This window comes from Sphaeramia orbicularis, chromosome 12 (assembly GCF_902148855.1).
Source record: "Sphaeramia orbicularis chromosome 12, fSphaOr1.1, whole genome shotgun sequence".
Lineage (NCBI taxonomy): Eukaryota > Metazoa > Chordata > Actinopteri > Kurtiformes > Apogonidae > Sphaeramia > Sphaeramia orbicularis.
In genome coordinates, this window is record NC_043968.1 from 69,030,225 (window position 1) to 69,045,182 (window position 14,958).

The following is a 14,958-nucleotide window of genomic DNA, read 5'->3' on the forward strand; positions in this document are numbered from 1 at the left end:
AATCCAGGTAGTGGGGTTTTTTTTGGGCCAGGAAGTACAATATTTTAAATAAGTCATTTGTGCCAGAAAACAGACAGTTTTATGAAGTGGATTAGACGTTGATTTTGACGCTTCTTTGCAGTGACTCAAACTGGGATATGCAGAAGCAAAAAATATACATTTGGCTAAGATTTAGGATACAAAAATACAGATCACTATCTAAAAATGGTGTTCAAAACAAGAACAGGTAGAGGTCAGGATGGTGGGGGAAAAAATCAAGACAATATCTTACAGTTTATAGTAGAAGAAAGTGTAGGAGTAGACAGCATAACATACTTCTAAATTCCCCTGTCAGGTGGGATTCTTCTTACAGTATCTAAAAGAGAATTTGAGTCCCCAAATGCACTTTCCAGTTCTACTTTGCTGAGTTGGAGGTTAATGTTGCCCACCTTAATAAGCAATGTTGATTTATTGCCTTTAAACCAGTCGTACTTTGGTTCTTGGAGTGACCCACTTAGAATTCTCTCTTACTTCCCTACCTTTGCCTCTTCTTATTCCTGTCCCTCTATCTCTAATGATTCTGCGCCCCCAGCACCCTCCTCCCCCTTTATCAGCAAAATTACCCTGTCGGGCTTGCTGTGGAATTAGTCATTTTCTATATGACATGACCTCGTCTGTGGTGGCGCTGAGATAGGGATCTATTTTTATGTGGTTTCAGCGCCCCGGGGAGGCTTCAGAGGGTGAGGATCCCATACGTAGTGAGGGGTGAAGCCAGGCCACGATCATGGATTATCATGATTTACGGCCTTGCTGAGAGAGGAAAAAGAAAAAGAGTGAGAGAGAGAAAACGAGAAAGAGTGGGGGGCGGGGAAGGTGTTTCTAGATGACATCATCATCCCAAAGTGGGAGTTAAAAAAGGAATCAAAATACAGTAGTTGTAAAAAGTTACAAGTCTGAGGTAAAGCATATCTGATTATACATGGACCAGCCATCACTCAGTGTAAAACAGACACAAACACACACGTACACACCACGTACCTCCCTGTGTTTTCCTATGCAGTACTACAAAGCAGTAGTACAACTGTTCCTAGTTGTCCTCGGACGCTATTTGGTTTTTCTCTCCACCTTCAGCCCCCTCACCCACCATGTTTGTTTTTTTGCATTGATTTGCTGACAGCACTGAAATGAAAAATACCTTAGTTTGCAGCAAAAAAAGAAAAGCATGTCAAATTTGTGAGATACTGGGACACAGGGGGTCTGAGAAATGGACCATCGGAGGTCAGCCAGTCCTTTGCTGTGGATGGCACTTTTGGCAGAACACACAACCATCCAAGTCTGGAACAAGACAAATTATGCACAAATAGGCATAATTCTAGTCATATATGGGTCACCCCATGACAGCTCACCCAGAATTAAGACTTTAACAAATCATGTTATGGTCATGATCCTCTCATTCTAGAGAAAAATATAATGTGAAAACTTTTATCAAGTCCATGGGACATGTTCCAGATTTTCAGAGTTTAAAACAGAGTTTTCAGAGTACATTTAATCTTTGCTGTGTGCATCAAAGAATCTTTCATTTTCATGAATTGATCTGTGCATCCTTGTTTTTGAGTCTGTGTGGTATTAATAATGTACATTTTGACAATATGAAATTTGCCAATTTCTTGATCTCAATGAAAAGCACACAGATACAGTCAAGTCAGCAGAGTAAATTACTAAATAATTTGGAACTTCGGAGAGTTGTTTTAAAAATGTTGGGTTAATTTAACACCATTGAGTGTCTTCAGTCTACACTGAATGTACAATTTTCCATAACACGGAACATGGAAATTGAAATTCTTTTGAGCAGTGACAGTCAAAATATTTTGAGTTGTGTTTTTCTAAGTCAAGTCAAGATATGAATTTTAAAAAATTATATATCTATTTTAATTAATTTGATTTTAGCAATCATGGACATGAATACATGGTCCTGTCCTATCAAAGGCTTCCTCAGATTGTTTGGATACATTTAATCCAAATCCATTCATAAGCAATTGGTGAAATTTATAAAATACAAAAATTATACATTCTAGAGGTCAATCAATAATGGCCAATGGAACTGTCATAGTTTGGAGAATTCTTTTTCAGCTGAACCCCTGAAAAACCCCCTGATAAAACTGACATTGTTGGAATTTAAGTTTTCAAGCCTTTTTTGTGTTTTGAGCGATTACTTTGTTAGGTAAACTGACTCAGTGAGGCTTCAGTGTAAAGTTTAGTAATCTCTAAGCCAGTTTATGTCGATACCAGTAAAGTGTTTAATACCTGTTGATCCACTAATCCAAACAATACATGTAAATAATTGGTGTAAAATGGAGTTTTTCATCTTTTTGTGGTCATCAGATATGACCCATTTGAGGTTCTGTAATGAACATTCAACATTTTTTTTCTGATTTGATCCAGTAACCTTTGAATTCACTCTGAGCTTTTATGAACATCTACATGATCAGTAAGTTCAATATCGTTAGCCTCATAACATAATTGCTTCAGTCATAGTTTTGGCCAAATTTTGATATCTGTATATGATTAATTAAGCAGCAGTGTCAGGAGAGAAAAGTTACATAGACGATATAGGGAAATACCTGATTTTTACTAAAAAAAAAAAAAGAAAAGCAAAATACAGAGGATAATAGTATTATAAATAGTGATAAATCACTTGGGACAGACAAAAAACATTTTTTGGAAGTTGTGACAGACATAGTTGTGCGTCTTTAAGGGTTAATAAAAGTTTTACACATGATTTTGTTTTTTCAAACAAATTCCTGACATGAACTGTGAGGTCGTAGGTGAGTTAATGACCTACTACTACTATTACTGACCTCACTTTTTAAAATACCCGCTTCACTGTTGATTCTGTGGATCGGAATTCTGTTCTTCATGTTACATGTTGAATGACAATAAAGGATCTTGAATCTTGAGTCTACTAGTCCACCATCCAGCAGTCACATCTACCTAAACAACTAAACCTCACCTTGACATTTTCACTTCCATGCATTTGCACTCTTAGGTCCACATTTCATGTGTGGTGCAGCCCAGCCCCCCTGAGCACAATGTTTTCCACTGAATTTCAATGAGCCCGTTTACATGCACACCGATTCTGCCATCATTATCCGATTTCTGGAGTTATCAGATTATTTAAGTGATCATGTAAACAGGATAATCTGATAGGTTTTATCCAATAACGCCAGTTATCTGATTATGAGAAATTGGATTAACACACCTAGATTTCTCCCCAATACTCTAAAGTCTTCATGCATGTATACAGGTTAATCCGATTTATTTCATTCTTTTACATCTGTGCATGTGTAAAAAAAAAAAAAAAAAAGTGTATAAACGGAAGCAACAATGTGAGCCTAAGGAAAAGGTAAACAAACATGGCACGTACCAGTGAAAAGTCATCAAAGACTCACTTCTGGAGTGAAGAGGAAACAAACTTCATGCTACAACAAATCAAAACTCTCAGCTTCCTCCATCTGCTTGACGAGAGGAAATACAGGAATGGCAACACATTCCATAAATTGTCCTTTAGAATGTCCGAGACAAGACCGGATGTTTTGAAAATAATAGAAAGTGTACGTCTTATTACGTCATAACGTACGTACGTACTTCGAAAGAAATCACTAAACCAGGGGTTTTCAATTATCGCATTTATGAAGTGCATGTAAAAGCGTCGCATCTGATTATCGGAATTATCGGATTACTCCCAGTTATCGGATTTTTATGGTCATGTAAACAGGCTCAGTGTAAAGCACAGTCGGAGAACAGGATGAGATTCCTCGCATTCTGCACAGATATTTGACAACATGGTGCTCGTTATCTCTGTGTGCGTTTCGGCCTTTTGCCCTCAGCGAAAAAGTGAAAAAAAACAGTTTTTTGTTTTTACCAATTTACATCCAGTAACAATCAGTTTTTGTATTTTGTTCCAAGGTGGTAGAAGGTTATTGTAAATCAAAGGAAGCTTCACAATGAAAACCTCTGGGTCCTTATGACAACTCTCATGTTCTAGTTTGTTGCATGTGTATACGTTTGCATGTTCCAACAAAATCATGCACATATCATTAGCCTCATAGCATAACTGACTAACGGGAGATTTTTCTTCCTAAGGGAGATGTGAAGAAAGTGGGTGGTTAGTTGTGGAAGAAAATTATTATTTTCAGTCAGAGCATGAACAATATGTTAGAAATTAAAGGTAGAACATTTAATATCATAGACATGTATTAAAAAGATGAATGCTGAAAGAAATGTAGTAAAAACCATCTCTGAGGCATTTTGGAAGCAAAGATAACAATTTAAAACAAATTAACCAATGCAATTCTATTTATCACAATATAAAACTATATCATGGCATTTATCATTATTGTTTTGTATCCTAGACCCCTGTTAGAAAAGAAAACACCTGAATTCAGCATGTCCCATTAGTTTTATCTATTTGTGTATGAGTTAGGCAGTTATGCTATGAGGCTAACAATACGACAGATGTATAATGTAACCATGTGTTTGCAGATTAATGGAGCCAGTATTTCTGAATTAATTCTACCAGTTCAACATTTCTCTTGTCTTACAGAGTATAGTCTGTACAATGGGACTGAAGTGGTATCCGCACCCAGAGTTGCTGCACTGCATCAAGGGATGTGAGGTAAGAGCTCTATATGTATTAGTTTGTATATATTATGCGGTGCCTCATTTATCATACACAAAGACTTTAACCTCTCTATCTTCTTTGATCTCAACTCCATCATATGCAGAAAGGTGATTTCAACCAGACAGGACATGAGAAACTCCCCAGACTCTATATATTTTCCAATTTGTTTCTCGACAGGCCTAATAAAAAGCAGACATTTATAACAGTCAATGACATGTTTTCAATGAAAACCCAAAATATACACATAAGACATGCTGGTGCACATTCATAAATATTACCCAACTCACACATACTTTGAAACCAATCAATCAAAAGCTTAATAATCTCCAAATGTAGCCTCACACAACGTTTATTTATTTACTGTGCTGTGCCAGGGGACAATAGAGGGGATTGTTACACACAATCCTTTCAGGCCTGTGTAGGAGTGTTCAAAACTCTCTGGATATCTGCATACATTTGTAGGTTTCAGGGATTATTCTCATATAAACATTATTTAAATACATTTCATTTAAAAAATCATCAAACTAATTGGTTTTGCTCACGATAGTTTGAAATGATCAATACATTGTTTGTCTTGGGACCAACCTTGTTGGGAAGAAATATGATGGGTTACAGATTAGTGGTTACTTTGTTAAATGTGGAAAGGAACTATTTTAATCACTTACTGTCTTTTATTACATTTGATTGACGTGATTGACGATTTGTATATTAATGCACAAAGAGGATGAATAGATGTGAAATGACACACTATTGAAAAAAGGATTAGATCAAGGGTGTATATTTTGTCTCAACATTATCTGAAAGTCCAGTGTCTTCACCATCAACTTGTCATACAGCATCTTTACTACAAAGATGTAGTAAAGATGCTTACATCTTTACTTGTTTACTTATCAGTCTTCCCCATTTCTCTTGTCTGCTGCTGTGTTTCTTCCAGACAACATAATTTATGATGATATTTTCAGGGGATTTATGAACTGAAATTTACCTCACATTTTGATAAATTTACCTGTTTTATGTTTACCCCAGCTGATAACCTGACTGTGGGTCTCCAGGTGAATGAAGCCAGGGTTCTTATGGTAGTAGGCACTAGTTAACATGTTCGTAACATCAGCTTATGTTATTTTACAGTGAAAGGCAGATGGCAATCGGTAATAATATGGCCACTGACATATTATTTTCTGACATGTCACTGTTGGTCTAGGTGATGTCTTTCTCTTTTATGACAAAGTATAAAAAATGTATACCTGTACAAAATGCAGACTGATAGTTACTTTAACTCTAGTTCTATGAGTATGTGCACAGCACTAACAGACCCAAGTACACCTTTATCCAGATGTAACCTCTTTGTAATGTCAAGTATTTTCATTTGTAATTGTAATTTAATTTTGTGTTTTTATACAGGAATGGCAATCAATGACAATTACATTTATTTAGAAATGTATCGGTGCAACACCATTACATGTAACTGCACTAAAACAGATGCACATGAATGCAAACTTTTGCTGCACTGGAAGGATGATATCATCTGCACAGTTAGGCCAACTGGATAACCTGATTGGTAACCTAAGTGCAGAGGGTGGGGCCTATCCTATAAATCACCTTATTGGAGTGTTGTTGTGCAGTGAATAGTTTACGGTGTCCTCAGTTTGATTTACAGCTTTGGCCCACTAAGGGCTTAAAAAGTCACAATGAAAGATGAGGGAAATTTAATGTATCAGATTTATCTGCACATTTATCTGTAGACCTCCAAAAGGCACAAAACAACTACTTGAACAAATGAATCCTGTAGAATTTTGACTTTTACCAGTTATCAATCAGGTGACTGTAGATAGATAGATAGATAGATAGATAGATAGATAGATAGATAGATAGATAGATAGATAGATAGATAGATAGATAGATAGATAGATAGATAGATAGATAGATAGATAGATAGATAGATAGATAGATAGATAGATACCTGATAAAATGCATTCAAACTGTGTACTTGGTTTCTTGTCCAGCCGTTCATGGGAGACAACTACTGTGATGCAGTAAACAACAGAGCCTTCTGTAACTACGACGGAGGAGACTGCTGCCAATCCACCGTCAAGACCAAGAAGGTTAGTGGCATGCCTGTACCTCAGAGTAAACGTCAGGCGTCAGATGCAGAGATGATGTTGGATTTGGTTCTAGGCAGATTGATCAACAGTTAGTGTTTGTTTCTGACTCTGAGTCACACTTTGCTTAGGAATAAATCTCATTTCCCACGTGTGAGATTGTTTCCTTTTCCTAACCCTGCTGTTTCTTCTCATGGCCTTGCATCCTGTTGATGTGAGACTCAGATGCCTTTATCAAGCCTTGACATTTTATAGTAAAATGTCTTACCCACATAAGGTAAGTAAAATAGAAGCCACAAAAGCATATAGTGTTGAAGATGTTTTATTTTACCTCTTGGATCAGCTCTAAAGGGAGTCTTCTTTCATTTGTCTGGTGTACAGATTACTGGTAGACAGATTACTGAGGCTGTGGGAGTTTTCAGACTTCATCGATGCTCTTTGTTTTCCTGTGGTATGCACATGTCTTTGTATTTATATCAGATCTGATGTTGATGTGATATTTTAATTACCGTGATCGCTGCATCTTCAACAAATGCAAAGTGATTAAGCCCTGAATTGAATTTTAGAGATATTAAGTCTGTTAATTCTAAGAGGGACTTTGTCTGGACCACTTTAGCCAGCTGCTGGAACAGGATCTGATTTGAGTCGTATTGTTGCTTCTGTTCTGCAGCATCTGCTTCTCTGGCCGTGCCTCTGTCTGAGTCTGGCGAGGGACTTTAGTTGTACTCTTGGCATATCCATCTGTGTGTCTGACTGGATTTATAGTGCAGTCTGTGTCAGTGTGTGTGACTGAAGAGCCTTTTCATTTCCTCAAGTGGGGAGAAAGGGCACAATCCTTTGACAATCACAGATCCTATCTATGGATGTTTCACGGTTTTAAGACACTTTTGGGTTTACGCACACGTTGTGGTCCTGAACCACTGGGACAAAAATAATATCTTTTTTTCATTGCAGGATAACATGATTCATACATTTTTTTATTAAAAAAAATATAGATAAAGGTAGGACTTGATGATATCTTGAATATAGTCAAGGTGAGGTCCATAGTCCCAGTCCCAGTGTACTTTACATAGTACTGCATCATGAATTCAGTAGCATTAATATTGCTAGGCTAGCGAGTGTTCTCATCATTCTTCTGCACTAAAAGTGTTGGGTTAATGAGTTTCATCGTTCAGGCCAAGGGTGGATCTACAGGGGGGCAAAAGGTGGCAGCTGCCAACCCTAAATAATGTCTGTCTATCCTGGCTGCCACCCCAGTTTTGGACAGTATGGTTTATGAAAGGCTGTGGCTAATCAAAAACTTACAAGCCCAAAATTATTATATCTAAGTGCGAGTGAATGCAGAAGAAATGAGAGGAAGAAAATTACCTTAATAGAAACATGTAACAACATTGCCACAGTTTGGACAAGGTGTCTCAAGATTTTGAAATAACGCATTTGATTACCTCCACCAAGGAGGTTATGTTTTTGCCAGGGTTTGTTTGTTTGTTTGTCTGTCCGTTAGTGTGCAACATAACTCAAAAAGTTATGGACAGATTTGGATGAAATTTTCAGGGTTTGTTGGAAATGGGATACGGAAGAAATGATTAAATTTTGGTGGTGATCGGGGCTGGGGGGGCCCACGGGGGGGGCCACTGATGGTTAGTGTGCAACATAACTCAAAAAGTTATGAACAGATTTGGATGAAATTTTCAGGGTTTGTTGGAAATGGGATGAGGAAGAAATGATTAAATTTTGGTGGTGATCGGGGGTAGGGGGGCCCACGAGGGGGGGCCACTGATCGTTAGTGTGCAACATAACTCAAAAAGTTATGGACAGATTTGGATGAAATTTTCAGGGTTTGTTGGAAATGGGATAAGGAAGAAATGATTACATTTTGGTGGTGATCGGGGGTGGGGGGGCCCACAGGGGGGGCCACTGATCAGCCTTGGCGGAGGTCTGCGCTCTCCGAGTGCTTCTAGTTTTTTAATGCTGTCGTTAGATATTTCTATTGAACCACAGTAATGTAATGTTATTGATAAACATGACTTTTTTCAATCATCAACATATATATTTCTGCCACTCAGTAAAGACTTCATGCCACCCTCTTTCCACCCCATAATTATTTCTCCAGATCCGCCCATGCTGCATTAATATGTGTAGTTTGTGTATTTTGCTACTGCTGTGAAGTCATGCATCTGAAAAAGACATGTGTTTTTAGTTAAACGTGATGCCTCTTTTAACCCTGCAGGTCACAAAACTGCCTTGTAACATCATGTCATAGGCAGCTCATATTTTTTATTTTTATTTTTTTTTATCTCAGGTCCTAAAACTTTTATAACTGTCATCCACTACACTTTAATGTACATTTTCAGAATAGTTAGGCCTGACATTTTTTCTTATATTTGAACATTTAGTTTAATATGCATTATGCTCTTAACATGTTGCCTAATTTAAACAAAAGAATTAATTTGTCACATGCCAGAGACTTTATTTTTACCTCCGCCAAGGAGGTTATGTTTTTGCCAGGGTTTGTTTGTCTGTCTATTAGTGTGCAACATAACTCAAAAAGTTATGGACAGATTTTGATGAAATTTTCAGGGTTTGTTGGAAATGGGATAAGGAAGAAATGATTAAATTTTGGTGGTGATTGGGGGTGGGGGGGCCCACGGGGGGGGGGGCAGACCAGAAAATTTCATCAAAATCTGTCCATAACTTTTGAGTTATGTTGCACACTAACGGACAGACAAACAAACAAACAGACAGACAAACAAACCCTGGCAAAAACATAACCTCCTTGGCGTGGGGGGGCCCACGGGGGGGGCCACTGATCAGCCTTGGCGGAGGTCTGTGCTCTCCGAGTGCTTCTAGTTATAAAATAGACTGAGAGTTGTGTGTTTCTGTGACACCTTGTATGGTATACTGTATACTGTTCAACTAAAACCTTTACCCACTTCAGGAAAATATTACAATACATATAGTATATTAGCCTTGTGCTGAAGCATATCCCAGCAGTAGTTGTCCAAATCATTCAGCTCCATGTACATGGTTGAGATAAGTGTGAAATATGTCACTTACTGTATGAGTATCTTATGTTTGGTAAAGTAGGTCCGAGCTATTTGAGTGCACTGTACTACTTAGATATCAACATATATATAACCAACCTTTTACTAAGAGGAGGTCCAGATGTCCGAGATTTATTTTTGTCCTCCATTCATATCTTTAGTATCAGATATAAGGTATTCTAAGTTCAAAAGCAGCATGAAAGTCGGTGACTAGCCTGCTGGGAAGTGACCTCACTGCTGAAGTGGTTTCACTGCTGTTAATTGACACTATCTCATCGCTACATCTTCTGGCTCCGGTCCAGTCCAGGGCTCGGCCAAAACTTGCATAACTCACTTTTACTGACAGACCCCACTAAGACTCCATTGAATTACTGCATCAACAGGAGGTTGATCCAGGTGAGAAATGAGCCAGCTGCAGGTCTTTGGAGAGTTTGGATATCTTATGTTGTAGTGTGTGTTTGGATATTTAGGTAGATATGAAGTGCAAGGCTGGCAGTATTTCTTGATTTTTGCTTGTGTACAAGTCCTTCTTTCAGTACACTTTGATACATTCCTACCTGTTGCTGTATGTTTTCGTTACCACCCAGATTTATTATGTTTTCAGTTGCCAGTACTGAAACTAGGAAAATAGTTAAGGGCGTTTTCACACTGCATACCAAAGTTCGTATCCGAGTCCGTTGGACCCCAAAGTCCACTTAATTTTATAAATGTGAATGCAAACGTTCCGTGTGCGAGTATCCGAGTCCAGCTGAGGGTGTTTTCACACTGGGTATTTGGATCCGTGTCATACCTGGATACGTTCACACCTTTCCTGCAGAAGTTGCATTCACAAGCATGTACCGCGGCCCGTGCCTGAGTATGAGTGGGTATTACAGGGCTGAAACAGTAGGTGGTGGTGTGGAAGGAACTCTGTCGCTATCCAACAAATGTGGAAGTCAGAAGAAGAAAAACCCTTATGTCATCAACAGAGCGACTGTTCTGTTCATTTGTCTACAATGGCAGCAAGACAGGCAATAGTTTTCTACCTGTTAGCCTGTTTGAGACAAAATGAAGAAGAGCGACCTTTGTTGTCCCTGATATTTCACTGAGTGGTTCGGTTGGTAAGGCGTACCCAGGGCTACCTTCTCAGCTGGACTCAGGTATGGTACTCAAGTACGGAACATTTGCACTCACATTGATCAAATTAAGTGGACTTTGGGGTCCATTGTACTTGGATATGGACTCGGGTATACAGTGTGAAAACGACCGAAGAAGGTAGTTCTGGGTACGGACTGCGTGGACTCCAGTATGGTACGTTGCAATGTGAAAGTGATCCATACCCGAGAACGGTCGTGACCTAATCATCACTCCAACAACGGAAGTGACTTAATCACCACAAGACCATAGACGGCGTTCCTGTTGTCTCCTGAAAAAGCCTCGGATCCATGCAGCACAGGCTCACCTTACTGACTGAACCACTCGGTGATATATCAGGGACAACGAAGGTGGCTCTTCTTCATTTTGCCTCAAACAGGCTAACAAATAGAAAAGTACTGCCGCCATTGTAGACAAATGAACAGAACAGTCACTCGGTTGATGACGTAAGGGTTTGTCTTCTTCTGACTTTCGTGTTTGTTGGATAGCGACAGAATTCCATCCAAACCGCCACCCACTGTTTCAGCCCTGTAACACCCACTTGTACTCAGGCATGGGCCGCCGTACGTGCTTGTGAACGCAACATCTGCAGGAAAGGTATGAGCGTATCCAGGTACGGCATGGATCCGGATACCCAGTATGGAAACACCCTAAATGTCAACGGAAACATATTTTATGTACATTTTGAAGCATTACAAAATTAAATACAAAGATAAAAAAAAAAAAAACATCCTTAAAAATGCCAAAACTATCTTAATCGCGATGTGATTTTTGTCTTGTTCAAAAAAAGACTTAATGCACATAATGCAATGAAGCAACAAATCCCATGAGGTAGAATCTCAATCCATGACCTGAATCACAAATTTTCTTGTCCATGATAAAATCTAGATGAGTTATAACCAAACTGTAATATGTTTTCCTTTAATTTACTTTGGTTTTTGGAGGCTTTGGCTGTTTCTGATGGGTTTTTGTTCTCGTTATCACACTACTAACTTTAATTTATGATGCAAACACTATTCCACATTTTCCTCACTGTACACATCTATGACAGCTACAGTGCTTTCATTAGTCACATAGACTGCAGCGTAATTTATAAGCTATAAACTAAATGTAAAACATCTGTGTAAATCAGACTCACTAAACATTGGAGTTCACAAATTTTACTAACAGATCACAGACGTCTTAATCCTTTACCGTCTGAAGTCATCATTTTGTTTGTTTTATCCATTTGGAATTCTTCAGCAGGAGTAACATGTTATACAAACTCTGCAAGTTAAAGCAGACTAATACAACCCATAATGCAATGCTCTCTGTAAAATATTGGGGTTACATTGGTACTGTGGCCATTTAAAATCAATTTTTTGAGGGAGTTTGGACAAAGCTGTTTTTTATTTAATGGCGCAACATGCATGGTCCCTCCGAAAGGCAGATCAAACTAAGACTGATCCAACACTGAAGACATGTGACTGATCAACTGACTTATCCATCTCTTCTGGATAAACTGTACTCTACTTTAATTACTGTGATGTGCAACAAAGCCTGTAGTGCCACCTTCTGACTCAACACAACCTGGTTTGGTCGCTCCAGACCTGTTTACCGAAGTGCACATAGTACGCATTTTCTGTCAGATTTGTGAGCCATTTTATGGAAACATGGGTGGTGATGAAAAAACAGGGGTAAGTGCTTTGGAATTAAAAGTCAAAAAAATAATAATTCTCTAAATCAGGCTTGGGGTAGACAAGATTAAATCATCCTCTTTTTTTTTTTTTTTTCTAAAGTTCAAAGAAACAGTACAGAAGATTCCATCATACTTTTTTTTTTTTTTTTTTTTTTAACCCATTTGGCTTTATCCTTTTCAGAAACACAATGGCAGATTTACCTACAGGTGCCCTCGGCACCACACACCCCCATTTGAACATGTAAAATGTTGGGTGTGCTTGTGTAGTGCAAATGTACTTGCAAGGATTCGGACCCCAGTCTCCCACATCGTAGACCTTAGCTTTACTTAGTGAGCTATCCATCTACTATTATAGGGCACAAATTTGTGCATCCCAACACTCTCCTGTCTCTTATATTGGAGGAGGTCTACTGTGCATGCACCATTTATGACAAGAGTCTATATGGTAAAGGGAGTTAAAGCGAAACTAGACTAAAGTCTAATCATGATGAAACAACTGTCTATTCAAGCAGCATTTGGGTCTGCACGAAAAACAAGCGGGCAGCCACAGAAGTTATGGAATGTATTATTATACAGTGGGAAGTATAGAACTGCATGGACTGAATATTAAATATCTTTGAGTTGCTGTGGAACACATCCAGTGATTCAGTGAATCACACAAAGTTATCATAGGCCGATACCTGTACTGTATCCTGTTGTTTCTCATTTTAAATTATTTGGAATACAATGGAAAACTGCCATAATTTAGGACAACCTTATTAAAGCCAACTTTTTGCTTTGGTTCCAAAAGTGGTTACATTAGTGAGCTTAAATTATATTAATTTTATTAGTGTATGATAACAAATAAATACAGTTTTTATGTGATTTGAAGCATTTGTAATATTAATTTTGCTTCGTTTCACCCCCTCAAATCCCCACCAGGGCTCTGACCCTGGACCCCACCATTCTCCTGCACCCCCCCTCCATTTTTTCTGGATCCACCACTGAAAACGTGTTGATCATGATGTAGTGTTTTAGTATTTCCAAGCAAAGGATGCTACAAGATGATTGTCATTAACATGTTACTGCTTCATTGAAATAATACAGGAAAGGGATTATTGAATTAAACAGAAATGGTAAAAAAACAGATTTTGTTATTTTCCGTGGAGTGCTACAGTATGTTTTATAGGTTATAACCTGGACTCAACTCTGTTGGTCCAAATCCTTTTTTTCCTTCTGAACACTCTGGCTGTTCTTTTCCCACTTGTAGATCTTTTGGAAACTATTCACAAAGATACAGAAAAAAAAAAATTGCTCTAAAATTGCCAGTCATAATTCAATTTATCAACTGCCAGGAGCAAAGGGACAGTGGAGGTTACTGTTGGTGAGCAGACATGAAGGAATGAAGCTGATATGTGAAACTGATATTGGAGCACATGAATGCCAGATGTTTATTTTAATCCCCTTTACATGTTAGCCCATTGCCTAATGATGTTTGCTTGCATGTCATTGAATTACACAACAGATTTCCTAATGCCCTGGCTAATATAAACATATCTTGTTCACATGAAAGTAAAATTAACCTGAATGTGAACTTTTAATTGCTAGAACTTTGACAAACTTTCCAAGTCTTTATGGTTGATATTTTTTACATTGCAGATGCTTTGTCTTTTTCTGTAATATGTACAGTACTTGTGTGCTTTGGGATTTAATTGTTTGTTCCTTTGGGGTGAAGCTTACCCTCATTGTCATCCCTATTTGACCACTTTAGTCAAAACAGAAACAATGTACTTTGCACCTGATTTTCATTTCCAGCCCCAAAACTGAACACATGCCTCGCAGGTGACCTAAGACTGGAGTGGGTTGAAAACAAAAACAAAATGACACAACATATGACAAAAGAAATCTGTAACTGATTTATGATGGCTCCCCTTTGTAAGGGCTCCTGGGTGATGAAGGCGGGGAGTGTTTGAGTCTTTAATGGGACCAAAACCACAATTGAAGACTTCATTCCCGCTTACTGGTTAATTGTCCATGAATGCCGATTTTGTTGTCACACACTGGTCATGCAAATAGTATCTAGGAATTTCCAGCTGTTTCAACATGTGTTTCAACATTCTAAATATTTGTACATTTGTGCCTCTAACAGGTCCTTTCAACTAAAGACACAATAAATCTAAGTATGAAGTTTTTTATTAAGAATGATAATGACTCTTCAGGGACTCAAACTGTGGATATGCATCATAAGATTTATGTCTTCGTGAGACAGACAGATTTAGGAAGTCAGATTAAGACTGACTACCACCATTGATGCATTAACACCATTGATTGCCAATTTAGCACTTTTGTTGCTCAATTTAGCAA

The 14,958-nt window shown here is 38.2% G+C and overlaps 1 protein-coding gene across 2 annotated transcripts in view; it reads left to right on the forward strand.

Annotated features, from left to right (window-relative positions):
- pappaa (pregnancy-associated plasma protein A, pappalysin 1a) overlaps positions 1-14,958 on the forward strand; it is a 142,955-nt gene that overhangs the window by 114,800 nt on the left and 13,197 nt on the right. For both annotated transcript variants that reach the window (XM_030150515.1, XM_030150516.1), the window contains exons 20-21: positions 4,583-4,654; positions 6,664-6,762. In XM_030150515.1, coding sequence (XP_030006375.1) covers positions 4,583-4,654; positions 6,664-6,762 — 171 coding nt within the window. The remainder of the gene's footprint in view (positions 1-4,582; positions 4,655-6,663; positions 6,763-14,958) is intronic.